The sequence below is a fragment of the Haliotis rubra genome, unplaced genomic scaffold (genome assembly GCF_003918875.1).
Source record: "Haliotis rubra isolate DU_JTF1 unplaced genomic scaffold, ASM391887v1 Scf106, whole genome shotgun sequence".
NCBI classification, from domain to species: domain Eukaryota; kingdom Metazoa; phylum Mollusca; class Gastropoda; order Lepetellida; family Haliotidae; genus Haliotis; species Haliotis rubra.
The window spans coordinates 1,471,942-1,485,458 of NW_025764959.1; the positions used below are offsets into that span (position 1 = coordinate 1,471,942).

Genomic DNA, 13,517 nt, shown 5'->3' on the forward strand with positions numbered 1-13,517 from the left:
TCATCCATATATAAGTGGTACTCTAACACAAAATCTGCCAGTCTAGCAGAAGCTGTTGTACAGTGCACACGCTTTCCTACCAGGCTCCATTTTGTGATCATCATCATGTCTTGCGATAACCTATCAGCCCCTTTCAAATCGAGCTCTATCAGTGAGCTGGATGTGTTTACCCGACCTTCCTTTATGACTGGGATAGATAAAATGTATTTTTTGGAAATGAGACCGACTTCTCAAATCACCACCGATAGCAGCCCTGTTGAATTCAACATTAGTGGTCAGAATATGGATTATACAGACTTGAAACGAACCACCCTGCATGTGACAGCGAAAATTATGCACACAGATGGCACACCTCTGGTACAGGAGGAACATGTTGGTCCAGCGAACCTATGGCTACAATCCTTGTGGTCTCAAGTAGACATCACCCTAAATGGAAAACTGGTGACCTCAGCCACCCATCTCTATCCATATAAAAGCTATTTGAAACTTCTTATGAGAACAGGGACCACAGGGGAAGAAGCTTACTGTACCAGTCAACTTTTCTACAGGGACGTTGAGGATGTCAACAGTACTGATTCATATAGTGGGACCAATGGAGGACTGCTTTCAAGAGGTTCTCATACAGAGCTCAGCAAGTCAGTTGACATGTGTGGACCTCTCTACGAAGATGTCATGGAATGTGACAAGTTTCTCATCAATGGAGTCAATATGCAAATTAAACTCTATCCTAGTAAACCTGAGTTTAATATCATCAGTGGTGTGAGCAATAAGAAATTCAAGATTATACTGGAAGATGTCTATCTCCGACTTTGTAAGATACGACCCACCGCTTCTATCATCACAGGACATGCTCACATCTTGGCCACAGAAAATGCAGTGTACCCCTACATCAAAACAGATCTCCGAGTAGCCTCCATCCCTCAAGGACAACTCAGTTTTACTTGGGACCAAATATTTCAGAACTGTTGTCCAAACAAAGTGGTGATATGTCTCCTATCCTCAAAAGCACTGAATGGTGACTATGAGCAGAACCCCTTCTTCTTTCAACTTTTTGATCTAACCACTGTAGGACTGTATGTCAATGGAGAATCTCTTCCAGCACAACCTCTTAAAATCACAGATGGACACATTGTACCGGCCTTCCAAGGTCTCTTTGACCCCAGACACCCTTCTTCAACCCCCAACATGACGAGAGATATGTTCAATAAAGGGTATGCCCTGTTCCAGTTCACCCTGGAACCCTACTATGGACGAGAATTTCTGGATCAGATAAAACGTGGGAACATATGTCTACAAATTCAGTTCAGTAAACCCCTTCCTGAAACAGTGAGCTGTCTCGTGTATGCTGAAGAACCACAGCTGTTGAAGGTGGATCAGGCCCGCAACATTCTGATAGAATCATCATCATGAAGATTCACACTAAATGTAGAGAATATATATAGCTGTATGTCCATCACTATATGTTTCCCCTTAAGGGATCTCGATGTAACCTGTTACCTGTCCAGTTATTAGCCTAGTGATATTGTACTTTAAAATAAACATAAAAACACTGAAATTGCGCTAGCCCACAGAAGTCCCCTATCGGAGAAGGACGGTTGGGAGGTATGGCATTGTGTTCTGTTATGAAAACAACAAGATATACAATTTCATTTGTTTAATAGCTCCGTTCATATTAGTAGAACTATAGGTTAGGAGCAAACCATAGTCCACTTTACAAACACACATACATAAATTCATAAAGAAATCCATTTAAATGTCTGTTTAGGCTTCTTGTTTTTCCTCTGTTGAACTGGTATTCCCGGAGGTTTAGACCTCAGTGTCATTTCTGGTGCTTTGGAAATCATGTCCACTTCCAGCCGTTGTCTGTTGCCAATTAGTCCTTGAGGCACATTGATGTCTTTTAAGGCCTGATAGAACTCAGTCAATCCCTTGGGTTGAAAACGTTTATACAGATACTGGGAGTCCTTGAGTAAGTCTGCAATATGACTCCCTTGAATGACTTGACCCTGGTAGATGAGTACACCTTTCCGATTCCATGACAGTCTTTGGTCGGGATCATTTTGTATGTGTCTCAATAAAGCAGCACCTCTCTGTCTGTAAGGTTTAGGGAGCACGCTCAGAATCAAGTCGGCATCCATGGGTTCTGATTCATCATCAATGGTGGTAGGATGATTCTCACCTGATGACGTATCCATGTTCCCACCATTTATTGGATTCACATGATATTTCAAGAGCCGTTTATATCTATCCATAGGAACGAGCACCTGTTTTTGGATATGCTCCATTACAATGCCTTCAATAAAGGCCCAACAACCTTCAACACTAAACTAATAATAGCCACACTCTTTGACAGTAATTGTTTTTTCTGTACTTTAGATCCTGTTTTATTACCAAGAAAACGTAACACTTTTCTGTGTTTTCTCAGTGCGTTCAAATTATGCTTTGACAGAGGTACATCTGAATGTAACAGATTATAAATAATCTCTGTCAATGTTTTTAACTGTTCATCAGTCACACTTTGCAACAACAACTTCTTTTGAACAGTGGATGTACTCTCTTGCAAAAAGCGCAAGAAATATCCGTTCTGTCTGACTGTCTTTGACATAATGGTGTTTCTTTCAATGTTCACCACTATTTATAGGTACAACAGTCTTGCTCACAGGCGACTCGCTGAATGAACATAGGAATCAAAGTCACTGCTATTTATAATCTTGGCACATACACAATGGGATCTTCCCCTGGAAAAATTCGGGTTCTGAGTCTCAGTTTATCTTCTGCACGTGGAGACATATCCAACACCAAATAGCCATAAGGCTGCTTCATAGCATCTGTGTATGCTTCCACGAGAACCCCTGCACGTCCAGGAAATAACTGTTTTCCAAGGGTCATCATCTGTGATATATCGCGCACATTCTTGAACAACACCAAGTACCACGTGTTCAGGGCTATAGTTCGTGCTGACTTGCCTTGACCATACAAGTTCTGAGTAATAAATATAACACTAAGGCATCTATGATGACAGCCTTGTGTAAATAACAACTCCATGTCTTTAGAACTTAACACTTGATGTAAAAGATCGTCCAGGATAATGAGTCCATGTTGACCCTCAGAGGAAAACTGTTCAATGTCTGATTCTGTGGGTAACCCCTGTTGAAACACGAGGTTTGGCACTGTTCTTTCCATGTCGTCAAACAGGGATTGGTACACACCATAACAGTACAAGATTTTCTTGGGTGGGTCCTTCACATACATACCCTTGATGTTCTTTAAAAATGTATAAACCCAATGAGTCTTTCCTGCCCCTGTTGGTCCAGATACGCAAATACTGGAGCAGGGTTCGAAGGGTGTTAAACTTTGTGTTTCCCACCAAGGTTTAGTCGGATCAACCACACTTTCTGGACTCCATGTAATAGCTGACTTGGGTGTAGTGGTTTGAACTTCAGTCATGTGCTCTTTCTTCTTCTTTAGCCAGTGCCTCTTCCCTGGAGTATCTAATTTGTGAACTTTGGATAGATGTAAGGGAAGTCTTAGTAAATGTCGAGCAGAACAACCAGGTACGGGACAGTCTTTCCTTAACCTACCCATCTTACTGAATGCATTTCACGTATGAAACTAATCCTATTTATAGTATGGCTCCCTATGGCTCCCTATGGATGCCTGTGGCTGCCTATGTGGCTGCCTGTGGCTCCCTACGTGGCTGCCTGTGGCTGCCTATGTGGCTGCCTGTGGCTCCCTATGGCTCCCAAATGGCTGCCTGTGGCTGCCAAATGGCTCCCTATGGCTGCCAAGTGGCTGCCAAATGGCTCCCTATGGCTGCCTATGGCTCCCTATGTGGCTGCCTGTGGCTGCCAAATGGCTCCCTATGGCTCCCAAGTGGCTGCCTATGGCTCCCAAGTGGCTGCCTATGGCTCCCTATGTGGCTGTCTGTGGCTGCCAAGTGGCTCCCTACGTGGCTGCCTGTGGCTGCCTATGTGGCTGCCAGTGGCTCCCAAATGGCTGCCTGTGGCTGCCAAATGGCTCCCTATGGCTGCCAAGTGGCTGCCAAATGGCTCCCTATGGCTGCCTGTGGCTCCCTGTGGCTGCCAAGTGGCTCCCTATGGCTCCCTACGTGACTGCCTGTGGCTCCCAAATGGCTCCCTATGGCTGCCTATGGCTCCCTATGTGGCTGCCTGTGGCTGCCAAATGGCTCCCTATGGCTCCCAAGTGGCTGCCTATGGCTCCCAAGTGGCTGCCTATGGCTCCCTATGTGGCTGTCTGTGGCTGCCAAGTGGCTCCCTACGTGGCTGCCTGTGGCTGCCTATGTGGCTGCCAGTGGCTCCCAAATGGCTCCCTATGGCTGCCTGTGGCTCCCTATGGCTGCCTGTGGCTGCCTATGTGGCTGCCTGTGGGTCTCTATGTGGCTCCCTGTGTGACTAGATATACATGGCCTTCATGCGGCCATGACTAAACAGGAATGAGCTACTCAGCTGATCTCAAAACCCATAAGGTACAGTATCTAAATTAGGCTGAATGACCCTTTTTGTGTATACCATTCTATACGTTTTGGTTTCTTTTCTGTTGTATATCTTTGCCGAATATTTGTCTCTGGTAATTTTCGAAGAGTTGGCAATGTCCACAGATTGATTTCTGTTGTGAGAAAGCACCATGGCTTTGACAGAATCAAAGTTGATTAATTGTGAGTTGGTATAATTTAGTGTAAACCCTCTGACTTTGCAACATTCTTTTGCCAGATTGTGTTTTGTAGGCATAATTTTTTGGTCCCCTGAACAAAACATCACAATGGGGTCTCCTTCCAATTCATCGGTGAGTTCCCCCAAATAATCCCCCAAGGGTGGATTGACATCACCAGGTCTAGAGACAAAGAGGACAGAGTCAGTGTCATAATACAAGACACGTTCTTGTAGCATGTCCAACACACTGTACAGTTTTAGTCTTGCATAACAGGTGGTAAAAGTGGCAATGAAGATGTTAGTAGTCTCACTCTGAGGGATAAATTCAGTGTCATGGGTCCACTGAAATTGGGCTACATTGTCATTGAGAATATGAAAATCGTGTAGGGTCTTTTGGGGATCTGTCAAAAATTGATAAAATTCCTCCAGTTTAGACGCAAATACAAATTTTGTCTGTCTCATATTGGGTCTTTGAGCATATTTACCCCAGAATGAATTCAACATTAGTTTTGACAAGGCTCTCAAACCAGGATTTTTCTCAATGTTGTCATAGTCTAACTGAATGCCTTCATTCTCCAAATATTTGTGAATGTATTGTTGTTTATCTGCTTCTGACTGACACCATGCAGGCCAACCTGAAGATTCTTGCTTGATTTTCAGGAAGGTGTTGATGTAACTGGCAAACAAACCACCCGATTGGGTCGTTTTGTCATACTGGGTGGTTTCTGCCCAGTGATAAACTTCATACACCTTTTGAAGTTCATAGCCTTTCTCGAGAGCTTTGATTAACTCTGGAATGCACCACGTCCCGATGAAACCACGTTCTACATCCGTGTGCTGACATGGTGTTTGTTGCTCTGAATTAGCACAAGTTTGACACAATGCAAATTTGAGTTTCCCATTCGATCTAAAGGGCAAGACGGGATGATACAGTCCACGTGGGGGTAAGATCTTGACTTTGGCAATGCCAAAGTACTGCTCTAGAGATTTGAAATCTCTGGTAATGATTTGAGGGTGCCCAACGGGATACTGACCATACTTGTTGACCCATGGATACAAGGATGTAAAATCCATGTACAAAATGTTTTCCTTCTCTTCAGTTTCATAAAACAACTTGGAAGCATTAGTCCGACCACCGAAAAATGAATCTCTGGGATCTAATCGTTCCTGAAGATCTATGGTGGCCACATAGGTTTTCAGTTCAGGTTTGGTTTTCAGTTGTTGCCTGAACTCATGTTCCCAGAGGGTCACTAACTCGTAACCCTTCTGTTTGATGGTTGCATTTCTCTTCATGGTTAAGGCATACAACTCACTGACAGACTGCTTGGTGTGAGGCAGTACTGTTTTGTCCCGGTCATGAGGATAGCATGTAGGACAACCATGATAGAGACACCCGTCAAACTGGTAGATAATGTTGCTGTCACGACAGTACCCATCCACCTTATACTTGGTCCCGGGGATCTGATATTCACCTTCATTCAACGCGTGTTGAATGTGTTTGTGTTGGGAGTGAATCAACCATTCCAGCCATTGTATAGAAATCAGACTGTATTGGTCTTTGGTGTATCCATCTCCAGGGACCTTGGCAATGGGACTGGGAAGGGTTTCTTTCTCATGAACCACACCCCCTGCTTCTTGTACTGCTTGAAGGGTTAGCCAGGACCCGGGTTTGACTTCCACCCAGTCTTGATTTTCATGCTCTTTGATGGGAAGCCATGGAGTGACTGTCCCTTGCCAAAGAAGTTTGACATGGGTGTATGCTGTCAAGAACTTGTGTTTGAATACCCCATGACACACACTGGCAATGGTAATGTAATCTGTCGGATCGATGCCAGGTTCTTTCTTTTGAGTGATTTTCTGAGTTTTAGGGTCATTGACAAGATATGTCTTTGTTGTAACAGACAATAACAATTGTCGGAAAGTCATGAGAGCTTCCCTCAAGATTTGGACGTCTGACCGACAATACTCCTCCATTTCTTGAGTAAAGTGGAAGATGTTGTGCTTTTGTTTCGAATACCAAGTTAGGAAGTGACTTCTGTCTAGTGTAGACATGTTGTTGATCCCATAGAATGAAGCATCAGGATAAGGCCCAACATACTGTTGGTTGACAGAGGTGTTGAAGTAATGGGGGAAATAGCCTTTCTTCAACTCTTCCAAGTGAAACATCTTGGGAAGATTGGCCAGTTTAGTGTTGAAGAAAGACAAACTGTCCAACAGTCGAATGTTCAAACCCCGGGGAATATGCATATACATGAGTTTAGACCCATTGTACACCATGTTGTCAGGGAGGATACTATTCCCTATCAGATAGTCCAACAGGAAATAGCCATCATAACCCTTGAAATTGTGGGCAAACACCGAAAAGTTTCTGTGAGCTTTTGTGAAAAGCCATTTACAGAATAATGTAGCTGTGTTCTTGCCTTTGAACTTGACCTCTCGATGACCACAAGTGTCTGGACAAGGAGGCATCTTGAAACAATTGAATTTCTTATGCCATTTGTTGCATACATCACAACGATCACCACAAGAAAAACATGTGGCTTTAGGTGAGAATGGGTGATCTCTACAAATGTCACAGACAGACTGAGCTATGACAAAGTTAGGTTTATGTTCCTGACGCCCACACCAAGATTGGTGACAGTTGTCACACATGGTATGATGTGTACAATCCTCTTGTTCAGGTCCACATGCGGAACAACGGGAAGGTAGATAACCTTCTGCACAAGTAGACACTTCATCTTGGGAACATTCAAAGTCAAACATGATGAATTTCTTGACTTGGGGTTTGTCATCTACAGGTAATGGCTCGTGATAACAATTATGATTTAAGGGCACCCTCTTACCACAAGGCTGGCATATGTAAGTGTCACAATCATGTTGACCATCTTTGTTTTGCCAAATATTCAGCACTTTAAAACACTGAGGGCAACGCCAGTAGGTCTGACACTCTGAGGGGAGGTCCCCTTTCTTGGACTTTTTAGGCTCCTTATGAGCGATAAAACACGCTTCCGATCGGCACTGCATGTGACAATCAGGACAGATTCTTGCAGTGTCCTTGGTCTGACACGATTTCCTCTTACAAACCCTACAGTAATTGTCACAGGTATGTTCATGTTTGTTTTGGAAGGGGGTCAGACAATGGCAACAAAAATAACTTTGGCTGAAAAAGCCAGAAATGTTGGGGATAGCATGAAAATGATTATCCACTAAATACAGAAACAACTGCTTTCTGTCATCTTTCATCCCTTTGGTGATGAATTTATTGCCCAGTGATGCATTGATCACTAATATTTGACAACCCAAGACAGCTTCCAATTTGGGAATATCTGTCACACCCGCCATTCTGTCCTTGGACACACCTGCTTTGTCACAGAGAAGATTGGCAAAGAGGGTTTGCTGGGTTTTTTTGGAATCTTTCATGTTTTTGTATAGTGTGGGTGGACATTTCTTATGTTCTAAAGCGAGATGTGTCATATGCGTATTTTTCTTGTCATTGGTAGACATTATCAGAAACCGGCACTCACACTGATCTAAAGGATGAGAATTGATGAGATCCTGCCATTCAGCCTTAGAAGTCATGTGACTTTTAGCAAAACACACAGAGAGAGCTCTTGCCATACATAGGTGATCTGCATTGTTGATTTTTACAATACTATGTTTGAGTTTAACACTTTCTTGAACATTTGTGATTTTATGATTCATTCCTCCTTTAGGCATATCAATCATACCTATATCGATATCAAAGGAATCATCCAAAGCCAAATGATGGTGACTTTTTAATACATTTTCCACATGTCTCAGAATGACATCTGCATTCAAATTTTCCAATGGTCTCAGTGGGACCACAATTGGATTTTCTAACTTGTCATGGTGTAATACGACACGTCCTAAATCAGAATCTTCTAACTGCCCCCTAGCTTGACTTAACACATCATCAAACATGTTATGCAGCCGACCGTGAAGGTCAGCTAAATTTTGACCTCTCCATTGATCATTAAATCTCACGTTATACACTTTTTCAACCGCTGCATGTTTAGCAAATGTACGCTGTTTCCTTAGACTAAACTCATAGGGACGACTGTCATCTTCACCTAGTCCGACTTGATGAAACATGACATCATCAAAGTCAAAATCTAAATAGTCCTCATAATTGATGTGTAAATCCTCTGTGAAAAGACTGTCCAGTCGAGGTTGTTTACTAGATGGGCCAGGAAGGGGGGAATTTGAACGTTTTCTAGTAGGGGAGTGAGTCACTATATCTGTGACATCTGTAACAGGCATGCTGGGACAATCCGCTTCCAAATTTAAATTTTGACACAATTCTTCAAATTGCAAAGTGAACAAACGCTGTTGAACGATGGGTAGGTGTTTTACATTATAGTAATTTGCAAACTGGAGCAACTCATCTACAGTTTTGATATGGGGGAGGCACTGGTTTAAGATTTCTTGTTCCATTCTGTGAAAACAAACGGAAACAGTTCTGTTATGAGAGACTATTTAACAAACACAAAAATATGTCAGTAATGTTTCAAGCTACGCAATTAACTCCACACTATTAATATGTTTCAATGGTATGACTACTGTGCATGCATGAATCTATACCCAAATTCCTATGTATGGGTCTGAGGTCTTAAAACATTGAATAAATTGTGTCTGTTTTATTATAAGAATTAAAAAGTTATCCCTAAAAGCTAATATACAATGGCAGTTTCTTCTTTTTTCCAAAACACTTTAGTTGCCATATGAATTGATCAACTAAACTTTCCAAATTTCTGTCTCAACGGATTTTCAAAATAGCCGCGCATCGTCATGAAAACACTTAACACGCACCATGCTATGTTTCGAATTACACACGTGTCAGTAACGTGCAGATACATCTGTGTTAATAAACTGTATAATTGAGACTTCAGTTCACTGACACTGAGGCAAAAAATGATGTCAAACTGGGTTTAACCACACTCAAAGACCGATGTGGCCGGAAATGTAAGGGCAACACTCCATTAGAATGTACAGGAGTCCTCGGAACGTTAAAAAACAGATGGATATCATGTCAGCGACCTGATGCAATATTATCAAAGAACTTGTATTTCCGTTATGGAACGTTAACAGCCCAAACCAAGGAGTGTGTTGCCAAGGGAAATGAGGTGCCGTCTGCATCTATGTCATAATACCCTAAAACCTAATTCCACAGACATTGAAACACTATTGGGTATATGTGGTGTTAAAAATTAAGGTTAATATATTCATGTGGCATTACTATAAAAATCCAATGTTTCATGTTCCTTTACACATTATTGCAAAAAAACATGGCATCGTTCCAAAATAAAGACGAAATCGTTTGGGGCGAAAATGATTTGTAAGTATTTTTATATTTCTTGTTACTCTAAAACTATAAGTGTTATTCTTTACATGTGACAAAAAAGATAATAATGAAAAGCTTTATAGATTTTGTATTTTTAAAAAACGATTCTGCGATTCCTTTTGAAATATTTTTATTTCATTATACTATTTTAAATTATTGACATTAAAAATGTTTGTGAATAATGTGTGTGTGTGTGTGTGTGTGTGTGTGTGTGTGTGCGTGCGCGCGTGCATGTGTTATTCCTTATGTATTGCCTGTTAGAAACATCTTCATATTTTTTAATGTAGGTGTACTCCTTTTTTTTAACAGGGACATGGAGTTGTTCCATCAGATTGATAAAGCTGTGGATGTAAGTATCTCTAACTATGCTATGAAATTGCAAAAGCACTACTGACTATAAATATTATGTTGTTTCAGATCTATCTCACTAAAAGTCGGCTACAGTAGGTACATATTTTATTATACGTGTGAGGAAGGCATGAGTAATGCGGTTTTTTGTTTGTTTTTTATAGTCTTATCTAGCTGAACAACAACAGCAACAGCAGCAACAACAACAACAGCAGCAGCAACAACAACAACAGCAGCAGCAGGAACAAGACCTGCTGTGAGTGTGACTTAGTTGATGTATTACCTAATACTTTTGTTTAAAAGAAATATAATTTACATTGAGTGTTAAGTGAGATTGCTTTTGTTTTACACAATATTGATTCTAAGGTTTTAGTATGTGTTATCTCATGATATATTTTGCATGTTGTTTCAGGGATGTCCACATGACACGACCTCTAAAGGTCGTTTCATTGAATGAGAGGTGTGCCCAAATCCGGGCACACCTCCAAGCAATCATGGATTTGCTACCCCATTGAGTAAGTACTTATTTTTTCCCCCTCTTTCTTTTCGACAGCAATAAAACCTCTTTAGGTTACTGACTGACGGAATGACGAATTGAGTAACTAAAATCGGTTAAAATGGAAGTAACTAAAATCATACATGGTTACAATCATTCAACTAGACAGTTGGATGTGATTGAAAACTTACTGACTCAAAGATAAACCATTTTTGTTCATTGTATCATCATCACCTACATGTGTAAAATAAAAAAATTCTTTTCTTTTTTTTCAGAACGACGGACAAAGGCAATGCAATGTACATGTATATTTTTATGTCAATAAAAATATTTTGTAAAATAAAATAGATACAGAAAAAAATGGTAGAAAAAAAATACTGTGTATGTTTTTGTGATACCTAAAAGTTTAATAAGGCATCCAATTACATACATAGAATTAAGCTACCAACTGATCAACCCGAGAACAAGATAATGTCGCAGGATTTCTCCAAGAGGAATATGGTGGATGTAAGTATGTTGCTTTTGTTTTAATTATAGTTTTATTTGTAAAACCTAACAGTGCGGAATTATATTCAAGACATAAACTGATTTACTAATATAAAAAAAACCCGGTAATTTAACGGTTACACGCGTTTGAGCCCTGACAAATTTTGTGTACACGCGACAGCTTAACGGATGCGCGCGAATGAACTCCTCGTGTTTAAACGAAGCATTTGACACATGTGTTTCTGTTTTTAACTTCGACTCCAGGAAATTGGAGCGCTTAATGCTGTCTGTGGGGGTTCAATGGGCACACGCCCGTTCAGGAATGTGAGCGATTACTGTGGTGATTCAGCCTTAAGGGGTGCCCACTCTGAGCAATCACACGCGACAGCAAAAAAGGTTACTCGGTGTGTAAAATGTAAACATCGTGTGTTTTTTGCACAACATATAATATATAAACATACAAACCTCTCGTTTGTTGAACTTGTTGAAGACACTCAAGAGCTCAAATGGTTTTGTTGGTCGTGAAGTCACCTCAAAGTGCAGTCGGCAAGTGATGCATGATGTTGAATTAAGGGGTTTTTATAGTTAAAATTGAAACCGGATGAAACTAGTTTGTGGTCAGTGGTCCAGTCAGTCCGATAGTTGTTCTACACTGATTGGTCTAAATTAATGGGATGATGTCATGGTGTGATGCTATGATGTGTTTCCCACGGGACGCGCGGTTATTGACCCCTCGGTCAGGGTGAGTCACACCGGAGTGAGTTTGCACACTCTTACACATGTAAATCTACATGACTACCCTGATGTCATTCTTTTTCGGTTGCTATGCTCCTGATCTAAAAATACCTCTTGGAAAAGTTGTTTAATCCAAGGTCAACTCGGTACAAGGTCATTGACACCCCTGTGAAATGAGGTCAGCCAGGTGTTCGATGATGACGTCATAAAATCAAAATGGCGGATATAGGGCTATTTCAACCTGTATACAACATTCAAGTCAACCCAAAACATATTTTTTTTATTTCAAAACCAGCTGAGGGTGCCTCTGTACAAAGCGATCTTAGCACTAAGATGGCCGTAACTCTCATACCTTAACATAGATTTAAGGTAGTCTTAGCACTAAGATGGCCGTAACTCGCATACCTTAACATAGACTTAAGGTAGTCTTAGCACTAAGATGGCCGTAACTCGCATACCTTAACATAGACTTAAGGTAGTCTAGTTTTGCACAACAACACCCAGTATGTAAATCATTACTGTACAGCGGTTTTTTAACTGTAACATCTACATAGAAACTTGGTTGTGGGGGAGCCTTTCGGCTAAAGCGTTTGCTGGTCACGCCGAAGACCCCCACATGGGTATATTGTGTGAACCCCATGTCTGGTGTACCCCCGTGAATTTGCTAAATTTTGCTAAAAGCGGCGTAAAACTAAACTCACTCACTCGCTCTAACCTGGAACGTGTGGCTGCAAACTTCATTCGAAAAACAGCTGTAGTCTTGGTGTTAAGAACAATTTGCTCTCTCTCTCTCTGTCTCTGTCTCTCTCTCTCTCTTTCTCTCTCTGTCTCTCTCTCTCTCTCTCTCTGTCTCTCTCTGTCTCTCTCTCTCTCTCTCTCTCTCTGTCTCTCTCTCTCTCTCACTATATTCGCAAATGGAGTGATACTGCAAGCTATACATCTCACTAACTCACTCACTCACCCATCCAATCACTCAGAACCCATCCACCCACTCACTCACTCACTCAAAACCCACACACTCACTCACTCACTCACCCATCTACTCACTCACTCACTCACTCAGAACCCATCCACTCACTCACTCAGAACCCACCCACCCACTCACTCACTCACTCAAAACCCACACACTCACTCACCCATCCACTCACTCACTCACTCACTCAGAACCCACCCAATCACTCACTCACTCACTCACCCATCCACTCACTCACTCACTCATCAACCCACTCACTCACTCACTCACTTGTCATTCAAAGACTTTAATCGTTATCAGGCTTGTAACAAGTCGAATCATGAATACTTCGTTACCATTAGGCCTTGCAAATTCACGACTGCAGTGATGTTAAAGAGATTCGATCTGGATAGTCTCTCATAATTGTACATCTGTGACCATGCTGATACGTCCATACAACCGACAAGC

At 41.6% G+C, this 13,517-nt stretch overlaps 2 protein-coding genes across 2 annotated transcripts; one reads left to right on the forward strand and one right to left on the reverse strand.

The window, feature by feature from the left end:
- The first annotated feature begins 492 nt into the window (after positions 1-492).
- On the forward strand, positions 493-1,410 carry LOC124277847. Its single transcript, XM_046713567.1, has one exon. The coding sequence runs from the start codon at positions 493-495 to the stop codon at positions 1,408-1,410; it is 918 nt and encodes a 305-aa protein (XP_046569523.1).
- A 3,364-nt stretch (positions 1,411-4,774) lies between these two features.
- Positions 4,775-7,139, reverse strand: LOC124277858. Its single transcript, XM_046713576.1, has 2 exons — positions 5,306-7,139; positions 4,775-4,851 (listed from the first exon to the last, which is right to left on the reverse strand). Exons 1-2 carry the CDS (start codon positions 7,137-7,139, stop codon positions 4,775-4,777), a joined length of 1,911 nt encoding a protein of 636 aa, XP_046569532.1.
- Between the last annotated feature and the right edge of the window lie 6,378 nt (positions 7,140-13,517).

Excerpts from the sequence above, each read along its gene's own strand:
- LOC124277847 (XM_046713567.1), top strand. The coding sequence starts at position 493 with ATGAGAACAGGGACCACAGGGGAAGAAGCTTACTGTACCAGTCAACTT.
- LOC124277858 (XM_046713576.1), bottom strand. The coding sequence starts at position 7,139 with ATGCCTCCTTGTCCAGACACTTGTGGTCATCGAGAGGTCAAGTTCAAA. Across the intron at positions 4,852-5,305 it reads AATCAAGCAAGAATCTTCAG|ACCTGGTGATGTCAATCCAC; the intron begins GTTGGCCTGCAT and ends CTTTGTCTCTAG.